A 16151-nucleotide genomic window follows, 5' to 3' on the forward strand; every position below is an offset into this window, starting at 1 on the left:
CACCCCCTGGAGTAACCAACTCCACGTCCAGCACCTCCACCCCTAAGCTGCTGGGGCATCTGTCTGAGCAAGGGTCAGGCCCCACCTGTTTCCCCAACCTCCACTCTGGGGACATGCCTCAGATGCGGCTCTTATCCCACGGAGTCTGACCCCTTCTCCCACAATTTCCTTGGGCCCTGAGAAAGTTTGTGGAAATCTCCTAGAAGCCTCTGCTTCCAGGATCTGATAGAAGACCTCTAGGTAGCGCGGTGTGTCTATGAACTGTGAGATAGACACCCTGGGGTCCGTGCAGCCACAGGGGGTGACTGGAGCTTTGTGTGTGATCTACCCATCATGTGGTAGATCTGTATGTGTAACATCATGGCGAGTGAGGACAATGCTACACCGCTGGGGCTCACACTGCCGCAGTCCCACCACGCCAGTCTGCACCAGTTCAGTTCTCTGGTGGTGACGGCCCCAGGGTGTAGAAGTGACACAGGTTCACTCCATTCCCCTCCAGGTCTGGGCTCCACCCCTCACCTTTCTGTCGATGGCTATCAGGATGGAGGGATCCACGTGGTGTGTGAATCGGCTGGATGGTATCCGGAGCCCAGAGTGCTTTGGAGAGACCTCAGTGGGCAGCGACTAGCACCAGTGATGGAGAAAATATCCCAGCAGGCTGACGGGCTGTTTGATACTCACATTGCTGCTGTTATAACAGACGCTTCGAACCAGAACCTGTCCTGCTCTGTCCTCAACCCCCGTCTCGGCCAAGAGAAAACAGCAACGATGCACATAGCAGGTCCAGGGCCGGCCTTCGGGAAAATGGCACCCTGGGTGACTTTGTATTTTGGCACCCTGGCCCCTATGGATGCAGTGTCCCCTTATTGCCCCGACCCCTGTGGGTGCCCTCCCATTGCCCCTGGCCTCCACGGGCTCCACCGGCTCCCCACAGCCCCAGGGTCCCACTGCCTCTTCCCAAGAATAGAGTGAGGGAAGGAGAGAACCAGGCAGACAGAGGGGGAGATGGGTCCCTCTTGTGCTAGTGCAGAGAAGCTGAGAGGTGGGACTCACGGATAGAACGGAGTGGGATTTCACGCTTCTAATCTAAGACATATGTGTGAAACTATTTGTAAAATACACAACAAAATTAATAATGAAAAACCCCTTCTCCCCTAACCCCTTCTGCTCCCCGTTCTCCCCTGCCCTCTGTGCCCCTTCTCCCCTAAACCCTTCTGCACTCCCTTCTCTTCTAACTTCTGCACTCCCATCCTGTGCCTCAATCCCTGCCCTTCGCCCTTTCCCCAACCTCTGAACCCCATCCTGTGCCCCTAACCCCTGCAGCCCTTCTGCCCAACTCCCTTCTGCACCCCTTCTTTCCTAGCCCCTGTACTCCCCTCCTGCCCCCCCAACCTCTGCACTGTGCCACCTTCTCCCCTAACTCTCTTGTGCCCCTTGTCCCCAACCACCTTCTGCACTCCCATCTCCTCTCCTACTCCCCATGTTCCCCATAACCTTTCTGCACCCCCTTCGCAGCTAAGCCCTGCACTCCCATCCTGTGCCCCATCCCCTGCACTGTACCCCCTTCACCCCTAACCTCAGCAACACTCTTGTGCTCCAACCCCTGCACCCCCTTCTCCTCAGCCCCCTTTTGCACCCCTTCTTTCTTAGCCCCTGCACTCCCATCCTGCACCCAGGTGGGGAAAGTGACCTGGATGGAAGGGGCAGCTGGCATTGATGCTCCGTCCCCCCTCCAACGCTGCTCCTCCTCCGTGCCCCCTACGGGGCTGTGAAGGGGGATCGAGGAGCAACATCATGACTCCGTGCAGTCAGATCACTTTCCTCCCCTGGGCTGGGTAGGGGGAGGGCAGAGAGCAGCAGCTCCTGATGCCTCATGGCACAGCCCAGATGGGGAAAGTGACCTGGATGCAGGGATCCCTGGCATTGCTCCTTGTTCTGCCCCCTCCCACACAGCCCCCTACGGGGGCTCAGAAGAACGTAGGGGGGACAAGCAGTATCTGTGCATCGTGGCTCCCCCACCACGTTCCTCCACCAGGAGGATGCAGGAGAAATCTGGGTGCCCCCTCACCCGTGCCGGCTGGCAGTGAGCTCCTTTGACAGTGACCTGGGCAGTCTCCCAGGTGGTCCACCCCTGAGGCCAGACATGAGCAGGTCAGAGCCCAGCACAGCCAGAGTGCTCGGCCCCAGCAGAACAAACAACAGACGGCCTATCTGCAATGTAGTCAGGGCCTAGCCAAGTTCAGTGACCAGGCTAAAGCTTGGGCTCCCATCAGCCTCATGGGAGGAGCCACTTCTCATCTCTCAAAAGCCAGACCAAATATGCCTGTGAGATCCTCCCAGGCCACTCCAGGATGCTGCAGGCTCCCCTCACTCCTGCTGCTGCCACATCGATTCTGTCTGCATTCAAATCAATGCAACTTTGCCTTGCAGATGTGTTCCTTCCAAGGACCTCTCCCTACCAGGTGGCTCTGTCAGTGACCCTAGCTGGTGTGGTTTTTCTCATCCTCTTGGCCAGTTATTGCTTCTGGAAACAGCACAGAGCAAAAGGTAGGGTGACAGAGGGGAAGGAATGCTGTGGGATGGAGAGAGGGTCTCCTGAATTCAGAGACAGTTGTCAGGGGGCTTCGGGCCCGTGCCATGAAGAGAGGTTTGAGTGAAGTCAGAGGGAGAGGAAACGAGCAATGGAGGAGAGGAGCTGAACCTCACCTGGAGGTGGGGATCCTGGATGAGCCACGACTCTGTGTGTGAACTGAGAAGTGCCAGATATAGAGTCACCCCTTTGGGTTTCATCGTAGAATAGAATGTACCTGACCCTAGGTGTTCAGTGGGTGGGGTGTCAGAATCACTCAGTTTGAAGCAGGAATGAGACCCGGAAAATTGGCCATGGATCTGTATTGTCACTTGTATCACACTAGCATCTGTGAGCACCAAACACACCTACTGGGAGACAGTCCTGGCCCCAGTGAATTTATGATCTAATTAGGGCAGGCACATGAAGGCAGGGGGGTGAACTGAGCACAAACAGGGAAAGGACTTGCCCAAGGATACCCTGCAAGTCAGCGGCAGAGCTGGGAATAGAGCCCAACTCTCCTGAGACCCAGCTCAGCACCCCATCCACTGTCCAAACTACCTGCTAGCTTCTGTGTATTGAACAGGCCTGTTTGCAGGCAACGAGGAGCAGGAGCTATTCATCAAGGTCCCTCCCAGATCCAGCAAGATTTAGGGGGCTCCCTGGTGCTTGGTGAGGCTGGTTAGACCCAAAGGGCATTGGCACCATCCAGCCCTTTTATCTTAGTCCTGGTCTACATCCAAGCAGTGTGTCGCTGGGACCCTACCAGGATATGGAAAGCAGCACAGGTTGCTGGGGTGGACGCAGCTATATCGGGATGAAGGCCCAGTAGAGGAAGGGGAGAATCTATAATGCTAGGAGGCACCTTTGTCCCAGCGTAAGTGCATCCACACTAGGGGGTTGTACCACTATAACTATTTGGGTAAAACATCAGCCCCCTAACCACCATAGCTACAAATGCTATCTGTGCTCCGGGCCTTAGTAATTACAGCCCAGTGACATTCATTAACAGGAGTGATATCACTGTAAACGTGACACCTGCCATCTTACATGTCACCTTCTCCCCCTCTAGATGCTCAGCAAGCTGAACTGAAGAAAGAGATACGTGAGTCTCGATTATTACTACTCCTACTGTTATTAATAATGATACATTAAAAACCAGGCTTGTGGAGTGAGTGTGTGTTACAGGCCCCCCTGTGAGCCAATTCACAGAGCCAGGCTCTCTAGCTGGGCCTGTAACAGCTCCTGTCCTCTGTGGAATGGGACAGGGGGAGCCTGTGACCCACGCACAAGTAGATTATCTACTTTCTCCGTCCCAATCAATACGGACACTCGGTAAGCCCACATGAATGTGATAACTGCCCTTTTGGCCAACACACTGGGGACTGAACTGGGAACTTCCGTGCCTGAGTTCCTGCTGATGACTGTTACACTCCCAGCACATACACAGAGACGTTAGATGGATGCTTCCAGCGAGTGCATGTATGCTTTTAACGTAACACTACGTAATTGCCTGGAATCCAGAACCCCAACCCTGTTGTAGTAATTTAGATGGAATAAACAGTTAAAGATGACAACACAACCATGTCACTGTCCAACATGAAACAGAGTTAAACCCCTTTGGGGTTTGGTACCCAGGGACCTCAACCTGCTTTGTACCATGGCAAGCACACCATTAAAAATCTTTTAACCTTTCATTAAAAATACAGAAAAGAAAGAAAAACAGGTAAAGCATTTGAAATATAAAGAATTACATAAGACTTTTGTGTTAATGACATCCCCTGTTCCCTTTGCCTTTAGTGAAAGACTTTAGAAGGAACCTTCCCCGGACCCCCACCGTAGCTGACAGTCTCTTAGATGGTGTTAAAGATGGGAATAAGTGTCCTTTTTTGAGAAAAGAGAAGAAGTTAGTAGAGACAGGCTTGAACTGTGCAATGACCCATGTCTTGGCTAGGCTATGCCTACCCTGAGGAGAGGCGGAGGCAAACTATCACCATGATGTTATACTTACATTTTAAACTTAATAAAGGAAAACCAAAGCAGGACCAATCCCCAACTAAATCATCCCAGCCAGGGCTTTGTCAAGCCTGACCTTAAAAACTTCTAAGGAAGGAGATTCCACCACCTCCCTAGGTAACGCATTCCAGTGTTTCACCACCCTCCTAGTGAAAAAGTTTTTCCTAATATCCAACCTAAACCTCCCCCACTGCAATTTGAGACCATTACTCCTTGTTCTGTCATCTGCTATCACTGAGAACAGTCTAGATCCATCCTCTTTGGAACCCCTTTCAGGTAGTTGAAAGCAGCTATCAAATCCCCCCTCAGTCTTCTCTTCCGCAAACTAAACAATACCAGTTCCCTCAGCCTCTCCTCATAAGTCATGTGCTCCAGACCCCTAATCATTTTTTTTTGCCCTCCGCTGGACTCTTTCCAATTTTTCCACATCCTTCTTATAGTGTGGGGCCCAAAACTGGACACAGTACTCCAGATGAGGCCTCACCAATGTTGAATAGAGGGGAATGATCACATCCCTCGATCTGCTGGCAGTGCCCCTACTTATACATCCCAAAATGCCATTGGCCTTCTTGGCAACAAGGGCACACTATTGACTCAGATCCAGCTTCTTGTCCACTGTCACCCCTAGGTCCTTTTCTGCACAACTGCTGCCTAGCCGCTCGGTCCCTAGTCTGTAGCGGTGCATTGGATTCTTCCGTCCTAAGTGCAAGACTCTGCATTTGTCCTTGTTGAACTTCGTCAGATTTCTTTTGACCCAATCCTCTAATTTGTCTAGGGCCCTCTGTATCCTATCCCTACCCTCCAGCATATCTACCACTCCTCCCAGTTTAGTGTCATCTGCAAACTTGCTGAGGGTGCAATCCACACCATCCTCCAGATCATTAATGAAGATATTGAACAAAAACGGCCCGAGGACCGACCCTTGGGGCACTCCGCTTGATACCGGCTGCCAACTAGACATGGAGCCATAATAGAAAGTATGGAATAATGATCAAATAGAAAGTAACATCAAATACTCACTTAGGAATACATTAAACTGTAAATCATCATTCACAATAAAGAAGTTTTTCGACAACATGCTGTGTGACCCCGGGAGGGAGTCTGTTCCTCCTGTCCCTTGCTGCAGAGTCAAGAGACACCCCAGTTGTCCCACCTTTGCCTCTGTCCAGCGTGTGATGCTCCTTTCCTTTGATGCCGGCTCCTCTTTCCAACAGAGAGAAAGGAGAGTAGCAAAGAGAGAAAAGGCAGCTTCTGTTCTGGTGCTGCCTCTTGCTGGCAGCCTCACTGCGGAGAAACACAAGCCAGCCCACAACCTGATTGGCCACTCTGGAAAAATCACACCAGCACTGGGCTGTTTGGGGCATAGCTTTTAGCTGCCTCTTTAAGCGAATCCAATTTCCCCATAAGAATTAATGTAAATGGGGGGGTTAGGTTCCAGGGAAATGTTTTTCACCAGACAAAAGACTATGTTATATTATATATATATATACACACAGTATAAGTTTTAAACAAGTGATTTAATACTGTACACCGCAGTGATGATTGTGAAGCTTGGCTGAGGTGGAGGAGTCAGAGGGTGGGATGTTTCCCAGGGAATGCCTTGCTGCTGAGTGATGAACTAGCACTTGCCTGATCCCTCAAGGGTTAACTCATTGTTGTCAATGTAGCCTCACACTCTACAAGGCAGAAGGAACGAAGGGAGGAGAGACAGCATAGCAGACAGAGTCACACACCCTGTGTGTGTGTGTGTGAGAGAGAGGTGCATTTCCCCTTTAAGTATGCTGATCCCTGTCTTAAGTACACTGCCTTGTTAATTAGATAGCAAGCTGAGACCCACCTCAGCTGCTGCCAGGAAGCTCCCTCTGGGACTGTCCTGTGTCCCCCCTGCTCTATGGAAGATGGGGTAAGCAGGGTGCAGGAGCAGGGGGGAGGGGGACACCCTGATATTAGCCCCCCTGTTCCCCTCCCTCCCCCATACAGCAGGCAGAAGGCTCGGGGAGCAGCTCCAAGGCAGAGGGCAGGAGCAGCACATGGCAGTGGGGGGAGGGACAGCTGAACTGCCAGCAATTGATATAGCCGGCTGGGCAGCTGTTGCACAGGGAACTTAGGGGAGTGGGGAGCTGATGGTGGGGCTGATACGGGGGCTGCCGTTCCAAGCCCTGGTTCCAAGCCCCCACCAGCTAGCTCCACCGGGCTGCTCTTCCTGCAAGCAGTGGACAAAGCAGGCGGCTGCCAAACGACCTTATAAGGGAGCATTGCACAACTTTAAACGAGCATGTTCCGTAATTGATCAGCCATGTAACAAGGAAACAACATTAACCAGGACGACTTTAAGTGGGGAGTTACTGTAAGGTTGGGAGTTCCACGACCACCACTCCCAAGAGGAGAAGGCGGGTGGTGGTGGTCGGGGACTCTCTCCTCTGGGGGACTGAGTCATCTATCTGCCGCCCTGACCAGGAAAACCGAGAAGTCTGCTGCTTGCCAGGGGCTAAGATTCGCGATGTGACGGAGAGACTGCCGAGACTCATCAAGCCCTCGGATCGCTACCCCTTCCTGCTTCTCCACGTGGGCACGAATGATACTGCCAAGAATGACCTTGAGTGGATCACTGCGGACTATGTGGCTCTAGGAAGAAGGATAAAGGAGTTGGAGGCGCAAGTGGTGTTCTCGTCCATCCTCCCCGTGGAAGGAAAAGGCCTAGGTAGGGAGCGTCGAATCGTGGAAGTCAACGAATGGCTACGCAGGTGGTGTCGGAGAGAAGGCTTTGGTTTCTTTGACCATGGGATGGTGTTCCATGAAGGAGGAGTGCTGGGCAGAGACGGGCTCCATCTTACGAAGAGAGGGAAGAGCATCTTTGCCAGCAGGCTGGCTAACCTAGTGAGGAGGGCTTTAAACTAGGTTCACCGGGGGAAGGAGACCAAAGCCCTGAGGTAAGTGGGAAAGCGGGATACCGGGAGGAAGCACAGGCAGGAATGTCTGTGAGGGGAGGGCTCCTGCCTCATACTGGGAATGAGGGGCGATCAACAGGTTATCTCAAGTGCTTATATACAAATGCACAAAGCCTTGGAAACAAGCAGGGAGAACTGGAGGTCCTGGTGATGTCAAGGAACTATGATGTGATCGGAATAACAGAGACTTGGTGGGATAACTCACATGACTGGAGTACTGTCATGGATGGTTATAAACTGTTCAGGAAGGACAGGCAGGGCAGAAAAGGTGGGGGAGTAGCACTGTATGTAAGGGAGCAGTATGACTGCTCAGAGCTCCGGTACGAAACTGCAGAAAAACCTGAGTGTCTCTGGATTAAGTTTAGAAGTGTGAGCAACAAGAGTGATGTAGTGGTGGGAGTCTGCTATAGACCACCGGACCAGGGGGATGAGGTAGATGAGGCTTTCTTCCGGCAGCTCACGGAAGCTACTAGATCGCATGCCCTGATTCTCATGGGTGACTTTAATTTTCCTGATATCTGCTGGGAGGGCAATACAGCGGTGCATAGACAATCCAGGAAGTTTTTGGAAAGCGTAGGGGACAATTTCCTGGCGCAAGTGCTAGAGGAGCCAACTAGGGGGGGCGCTTTTCTTGACCTGCTGCTCACAAACCGGGTAGAATTAGTGGGGGAAGCAAAAGTGGATGGGAATCTGGGAGGCAGTGACCATGAGTTGGTTGAGTTCAGGATCCTGACGCAGGGAAGAAAGGTAAGCAGCAGGATACGGACCCTGGACTTCAGGAAAGCAGACTTCGACTCCCTCAGGGAACGGATGGCCAGGATCCCCTGGGGGACTAACTTGAAGGGGAAAGGAGTCCAGGAGAGCTGGCTGTATTTCAAGGAATCCCTGTTGAGGTTACAGGGACAAACCATCCCAATGAGTCGAAAGAATAGTAAATATGGCAGGCGACCAGCTTGGCTTAATGGTGAAATCCTAGTGGATCTTAAACATAAAAAAGAAGCTTACAAGAAGTGGAAGGTTGGACATATGACCAGGGAAGAGTATAAAAATATTGCTCGGGCATGTAGGAATGATATCAGGAGGGCCAAATCGCACCTGGAGCTGCAGCTAGCCAGAGATGTCAAGAGTAACAAGAAGGGTTTCTTCAGGTATGTTGGCAACAAGAAGAAAGCCAAGGAATGTGTGGGCCCCTTACTGAATGAGGGAGGCAACCTAGTGACAGAGGATGTGGAAAAAGCTAATGTACTCAATGCTTTTTTTGCCTCAGTTTTCACTAACAAGGTCAGCTCCCAGACTGCTGCGCTGGGCATCACAAAATGGGGAAGAGATGGCCAGCCCTCTGTGGAGATAGAGGTGGTTAGGGACTATTTAGAAAAGCTGGACGTGCACAAGTCCATGGGGCCGGACGAGTTGCATCCGAGAGTGCTGAAGGAATTGGCGGCTGTGATTGCAGAGCCATTGGCCATTATCTTTGAAAACTCGTGGCGAACCGGGGAAGTCCAGGATGACTGGAAAAAGGCTAATGTAGTGCCAATCTTTAAAAAAGGGAAGAAGGAGGATCCTGGGAACTACAGGCCAGTCAGCCTCACCTCAGTCCCTGGAAAAATCATGGAGCAGGTCCTCAAAGAATCAATCCTGAAGCACTTGCATGAGAGGAAAGTGATCAGGAACAGCCAGCATGGATTCACCAAGGGAAGGTCATGCCTGACTAATCTAATCGTCTTTTATGATGAGATTACTGGTTCTGTGGATGAAGGGAAAGCAGTGGATGTATTGTTTCTTGACTTTAGCAAAGCTTTTGACACGGTCTCCCACAGTATTCTTGTCAGCAAGTTAAGGAATTATGGGCTGGATGAATGCACTATAAGGTGGGTAGAAAGCTGGCTAGATTGTCGGGCTCAACGGGTAGTGATCAATGGCTCCATGTCTAGTTGGCAGCCGGTATCAAGTGGAGTGCCCCAAGGGTCGGTCCTGGGGCCGGTTTTGTTCAATATCTTCATAAATGATCTGGAGGATGGTGTGGATTGCACTCTCAGCAAATTTGCGGATGATACTAAACTGGGAGGAGTGGTAGATACGCTGGAGGGGAGGGATAGGATACAGAAGGACCTAGACAAATTGGAGGATTGGGCCAAAAGAAATCTAATGAGGTTCAATAAGGATAAGTGCAGGGTCCTGCACTTAGGACGGAAGAACCCAATGCACAGCTACAGACTAGGGACCGAATGGCTAGGCACCAGTTCTGCGGAAAAGGACCTAGGGGTGACAGTGGACGAGAAGCTGGATCTGAGTCAACAGTGTGCCCTTGTTGCCAAGAAGGCCAATGGCATTTTGGGATGTATAAGTAGGGGCATAGCGAGCAGATCGAGGGACGTGATCGTTCCCCTCTATTCGACATTGGTGAGGCCTCATCTGGAGTACTGTGTCCAGTTTTGGGCCCCACACTTCAAGAAGGATGTGGATAAATTGGAGAGAGTCCAGCGAAGGGCAACAAAAATGATTAGGGGTCTGGAACACATGACTTATGAGGAGAGGCTGAGGGAGCTGGGATTGTTTAGCCTGCAGAAGAGAAGAATGAGGGGGGATTTGATAGCTGCTTTCAACTACCTGAAAGGGGGTTCCAAAGAGGATGGCTCTAGACTGTTCTCAATGGTAGCAGATGACAGAACGAGGAGTAATGGTCTCAAGTTGCAGTGGGGGAGGTTTAGATTGGATATTAGGAAAAACTTTTTCACTAAGAGGGTGGTGAAACACTGGAATGCGTTACCTAGGGAGGTGGTAGAATCTCCTTCCTTAGAGGTTTTTAAGGTCAGGCTTGACAAAGCGCTGGCTGGGATGATTTAACTGGGAATTGGTCCTGCTTCGAGCAGGGGGTTGGACTAGATGACCTTCTGGGGTCCCTTCCAACCCTGATATTCTATGTTTCTATGATTCTATGATTCTAAGACAAAGGGTGGGAGGAAGGATCATTCTTCTTTGAGTAGTGTCCCTGTGGGTGCTCCACTGCAGGTGTATTTGTGCCCCCTACGCCTCAGATCGGTGTCCGTTTAGCCCCCACAGATGCTGTCCCTGTCTCGGGCCCTGCATTAGAGCTATAGAGCGTTGCACGGGCAAACTGCCCTCAGCTCCTTCTCAACCACCTTGACCTGAGACAGGGCCTCAGCAGCCTCCGAGCTGAGAATACCTCATCCATATTTTACTTTCTGTTTTGAGTGATTAGTGTTCGTTCATTGCATTTCAGTCAGTTAGTGTTCATACTCCCCTACTGTTTCCTTTTCTCAAAAAAAAAAGGACAATAAAATAATCCCCCCTCTTTATTTTGTTATAAGAGTAGCGAACTCCCTGTCCTTAGTTCTTTCTTGTCTCTTCCCTCTGGGGAAGTGAAATCTGGACAGGGTATGCCTGGCTCTTCCAGGTTTAAGTGTTGCTTCTCCTGCCGAGAAGCAATTCCAGTCAGTGATGTACATTCCCACTGCATTCACTGTCTTGGAGAGTCACACGTGCCTTAAGAGTGTACTTTCTGCCTGAAATTAATATCAAGGGCTAGGAATAACCTTGAACTAAAACTATGACTACTAATGACGGAAAGTTCAGTCGGATCAGCCTCTGACCCTGGCCCTGGGACACCCTCCCACCCCACCCGCCCCCATACAACAGTCTCCAAAATGGCCGAATCCTCCCACTTCCTCGGCTCAACACTCTATGGCAGCTTTGAAGAGGAAATTTTTGGATTCCTCTCAAAAAGCCACAAAAAAGCAGGCTACAAGTCATTGGGTAGAGAATCTACCACAAAGACATGAGCCTCAGCAAGATCAACCACCTTGGTACTGACTGATCTACAACTGGGTACCCACGAGATAACTGGCTCCTCGGCTACTGGTACCACCAGTAAGCCTAAAAACCCAAAGGGCACAGGCTATGGGAGTTCGGTACCTTTGGTGGGGGGGGGAAAGGGGTGGTAAAGAGAGAACCAGCTCCTCAAGCTCATCTCCGATAGAGTGCTCTAGGGCCTCGATACCAAGTACTTCAGCTCAGCAGAAGACCAGAACAACACTACCGGCCATTTATCAGAGTGCAAAAGACTCCCACAACTGTCAGCTCCTTCTACATGAGCCACGTCTGCTCAGCTTACCTCAACAGTGCCACCTGTTATTCTGGTATCACAGGAATTTCATTTGCCTGAAGACTTGCTGGTTTCAGAGATGCCTGAGTCGCCCCGGTTCAGCACCGACACATTCTTGGTACTGACCACATCTCAGTGCCCAGACACACATGCAGTACCAATGGAGTCTCCCACAGCATCCATGACAGCTCCACCTCTTCCAAGTGATGAGGAGGAGGAGGAGGATGACAGATTCTCCTCAGTCTCCTTGGAAGGCTCTCTGTCCCACTACCAGGGAGCGAATCACCCAGAAACCTCTGCAGAACCAGCTTACCACCATGAGAGACATGACCCACACAGTTGGTATGGACACCCTTGGGTGCACCCATCAATGCCCTTTGCACCACCTCAGTGACCATACGGGGACCTGTGGGCGGCCTATAGTCTCCAATTCTTGAGGGCCCCTAGTGTTGCTCATCACAGTAGGAGAAGGCAATCTCCTACTGCTTCTCTGTCTAGATCTCCTGAACCACAATAGAAGAACTTTCAGGAACAGCCAGTGAGATGAGACAAAGGGATTACTCCAGTGACTAACATCTCTTCATCCTCTCCTGATGAAGCTGTTATGCCTCCCCCACCAACTCTGGCAAATGACTTCAAACCATTTCAAGACTTCATCAAGAGAGAAGTGGATTCTCTACAAATTCCACTGGAAGAAGTCAAGGTTTTGCAACACACGCTGTTCGACATCCTACACCCTTCATCATCAGCCTGTATTGCACTCACTATTAACGAGGTATCGCTGGACCCAGCAAAGACTATGTGGCACAGTACATCCCACATGCAAGAGAGCGGATAAAGATATTATGTTCCCTCTAAAGACTCGGATTTTTTATTTTCCCACCCATTCCCAAAATCCCTTGTAATCGATGCTGTAAATGAACATGGCAGACAGCACCATGCTAAATCAACACCCGATGACAGAACTTAAAACAACTTGAAAATCATATTCTTAGGTGACCCTGCAATTTAAGATTGCTAATTACCAAGCTCTTATGGCAAAATACAACCATATCAATTATTCTACATTAAACACCTTCATTGACCATCTCCAATTAGTTTCAGGTGATCACTACTGAGGGTCAGCTTCTTGCCAGGACATTGTTGCAGGCCTCTCTCTAAACACCGCTGACACAGCTGCTCGCTTCATCTCAACAGCAGTGGGCATGCGGAGCTTCCTGGCTTCACCTTTCTGGCTTTCCAAGGAAAGTCCAGTCTACTGTGAAGGACCTTCCATTTGAAAGATCCAAATTATTTGAAGAGAAAATGGATGAATTCCTCCACATACTAAAAGACTCTAGAGCCACTTTGCATTCACTGAGAATTTATGCACCTGCACAAAAAAGAAGATATAATAAATCACAGATGACACAGAGATCCCAGCCTGATCAATTTTCTCCTCCCCAAAGGCATTATGAACCCCAACAGAAAACACAATGAATACAAAAGCGAAGATCAACTCCCCCACAGTCATCAACATCACAGTCATCTACATCTATGCACAATTTTTGATGTGTTGTTTGAGGACCCAAGTTACCACCCCCATTTTAATTTGCTGCAAAAACACAAACATCACCACTACTTTGGCAACTGCCTTACTCTTTTTCATCAAAACTGGGACCAAGTGGGTTTTGGAGATCATCTCCACAGGATATTCGATCCATTTTACCTCCCTCACTCCTGCCTACCGCTCCCCCCCAACCCTCCTCAGGAACCCTTCTCATGAGCAGCTTTTACATCAGGAAACAAGTTATCTTCTGAACTAGGTGCTGTAGAACCAGTTCCTACTCAACACAGCGGGAAGGGCTTCAACTCCAAGTAGTTCCAGATACTGAAAAAGAATGGTGATTGGAGACACATTCTGGATCTACGATCACTCAATAGATTTGTAAAGATGCAACGCTTCAAGAAGGTGACTTTGGCAGCAATAATCCCATCTCTGGACCATGGGGACTGGTTCTCGACCCTTGACCTACAAGATGCTTACTTCCATATCGCGATCCACAGAAGGTTTCTAGTATTCACTCTGGGACAAGACCACTTTCGTTGTCTGCACCCAGAGTGTTCTCAAAGGCCCTTTCTATGGTTGTGGTGCTCCTTCGCAAACAAAGAGTGATAATATCCCTGTATCTGGACGATTGCCTGCTCAAGGCATGCTCCTTTGATGATGCTTTGACGCCCCCACAAAAGACTATGGACCTATTCCTCCAACTGGCTCTAAAAGTAGACATCCAAAAGACCATATTAACTCCGGTATAACATCTGGAATTCATAGGGGCCTACCTAGATGGAGCAGAGGCCAAAGCCTTCCTTCCCTCATGCAGGTTCAACAGCTGAGACAACTTAATCTCAACAGGACAGGCCAACCCTCAAACCTTGGTCAGAAATAGTCTTCAACTACCGGGACACATGGTGGCAGGCACCTTTGTAATAAATCACGTGAGACTCCACATGTACGGGCTTCAGTGGTGGTTCAGCACATACCAAGCACACACAGTATAAACAAACTTCTATTGATGCCCGCAACAGTCAAAAACTCCCTCAACTGGTGGAAAGACCCTCACAGTGTCTACTCAGGAGTTCCCTTCACTCAACCACCCCCAGCGTTAATAATAACAACAGATGCATACCTACTGGGATGGGGAGCCCTCCTGGACACCAACATTAGTCAAGGCAAATGGTTCCCCTTCGAATCCACATTGCATATCTACTTACTGGAACTCAGAGCAGTCAGGGAAGCTTGTTCACATTTCCTCCTACTGACTGGGGGAAGCATATAAAGATTATGATAGAGAACACTGCATGTATGTTTTACATAAATCACTAGGGAAGAGCAAGCTCACCTTCCCTTTGTACCAAGGCAGTGAAACTCTGGAACTGGTGCATTCACCACCCCGTAGAACGGTTTCCGTATGAGGAGAGAGTAATCAGGCTGGGACTTTGCAGCTTGGAAAAGAGGTGACTAAGGAGGGATATGATAGAGGTCTTTGGGGCACCTGCCATTGGCCACTGTTGGAGGACAGGATACTGGGCTTGATGGACCTTTGGTCTGACCCAGTCTGGCCATTCTTATGTTCTTATTTGTGGCAAGGTTTACTCATGCCCTGAGACATCATCTTGTTGTCGTCTTACGATGGAAGGCGGTGATGGCAGCGAGATGCACTTCCAGGGAGCGTAGCGATAACCCTGACATTTTCAGTTCTAGGATGCAATCTACCACAAGTGGTAGTGGAGAGGATATAGGGGTAACATGTTTCCAGTCACATCAGAGCTGGAATCTCTTCCACTATTGAGTAGACATGGTCTTTACATACTCAGAGCAGGTCATTTCTAAGAGTTGGAAGCATTGAGTTGGAGAACCTGTCGATTGGGGTGATGGACCTTGCCAGTATCCTGAGAGGGGAGACGAGGAACAGGCTGGTGAGTGATTGGCATGCAAATCGCCAGTTGAGTACGGCATGGGAATCACGGTTGTCATGGCCACAAGGGGTCTGTAAGTGTAACCCTGGCCCTTTCTTTTCTTTCCTCAAGCAAGACCTTTGACATTAGAGAAATTGGAGGAAAGGCATAGAGGAGACCTGTGTTCCAATGTAGGAGAAAGGCATCTCCAAGAGAGTGATGACCCAGGACAGCTCCAGAGCAGAACGGGGAGCACTTCTTGTTTCTGGCTGTGGGGAATAAGTCTATCTTTGGGACTCCCCAACGTAGAAATATGCTGTGGAGAATGGAAAGGTCTATTTCTCCTTTGTGATCCTGGGAAAAGTTCCTGCTGAGAGTGTCCGCAGGAGTGTTCTGTGTGCCCAAGAGGTGAGCTGCTGAGATGTTGGTGTGAACATAAGAGCATAAGAACAGCCATACTGGGTCAGACCAAAGGTCCATCTAGCCAGTATCCTGCCTTCCAACAGTGGCCAATGGCAGGTGCCCCAAAGGGAATGAACAGACAGGTTATCCTCAAGTGATCCATGCCCTGTCACCCAATCCCAGCTTCTGGCAAACAGAGGCTAGGGACACCATTCCTGCCCATCCTGGCAAAAAGCTATTAATGGACCTAGCCACCATGAATCTATCTAGCTTCCTTTTGAAGCCCGTTATAGTCTTGGCCTTCACAACACCCTCTGGAAAGGAGTGCCAGAGGTTGACAGTGCGTTGCATGAAAAAATACTTTCTTGTGTTTGTTTTAAACCCACTACTTATTAATTTCATTTGGTGGCCCCTTGTTCTTGTATTATGAGAAGGAGTAAATAACACTTCCTTATTTACTTTCTCTATACCACTCGTGATTTCATAGCCCTCTATCATATCCCCCCTTAGTTGCCTCTTTTCCAAGCTGAAAAGTCCCAGTCTTATTAATCTCTCTTCATACGGAAGCCATTCTATACCCCTAATCATTTTTGTTGCCCTTTTCTGAACCTTTTCCAATTCCAATGTATCTTTTTTGAGGTGGGGCAACCACATC

At 49.8% G+C, this 16151-nt stretch overlaps 1 protein-coding gene across 3 annotated transcripts in view; it reads left to right on the top strand.

Moving 5' to 3' along the window:
- LOC125629607 (butyrophilin subfamily 3 member A3-like) overlaps positions 1-16151 on the top strand; it is a 40483-nt gene that overhangs the window by 18283 nt on the left and 6049 nt on the right. For all 3 annotated transcript variants that reach the window (XM_075127379.1, XM_075127381.1, XM_075127380.1), the window contains 3 exons: positions 500-781; positions 2431-2547; positions 3642-3674. In XM_075127379.1, the coding sequence (XP_074983480.1) occupies positions 500-781; positions 2431-2547; positions 3642-3674 (432 nt within the window). The remainder of the gene's footprint in view (positions 1-499; positions 782-2430; positions 2548-3641; positions 3675-16151) is intronic.

This window comes from Caretta caretta, chromosome 4, assembly GCF_965140235.1.
Source record: "Caretta caretta isolate rCarCar2 chromosome 4, rCarCar1.hap1, whole genome shotgun sequence".
Taxonomy (NCBI): Eukaryota; Metazoa; Chordata; order Testudines; family Cheloniidae; genus Caretta; species Caretta caretta.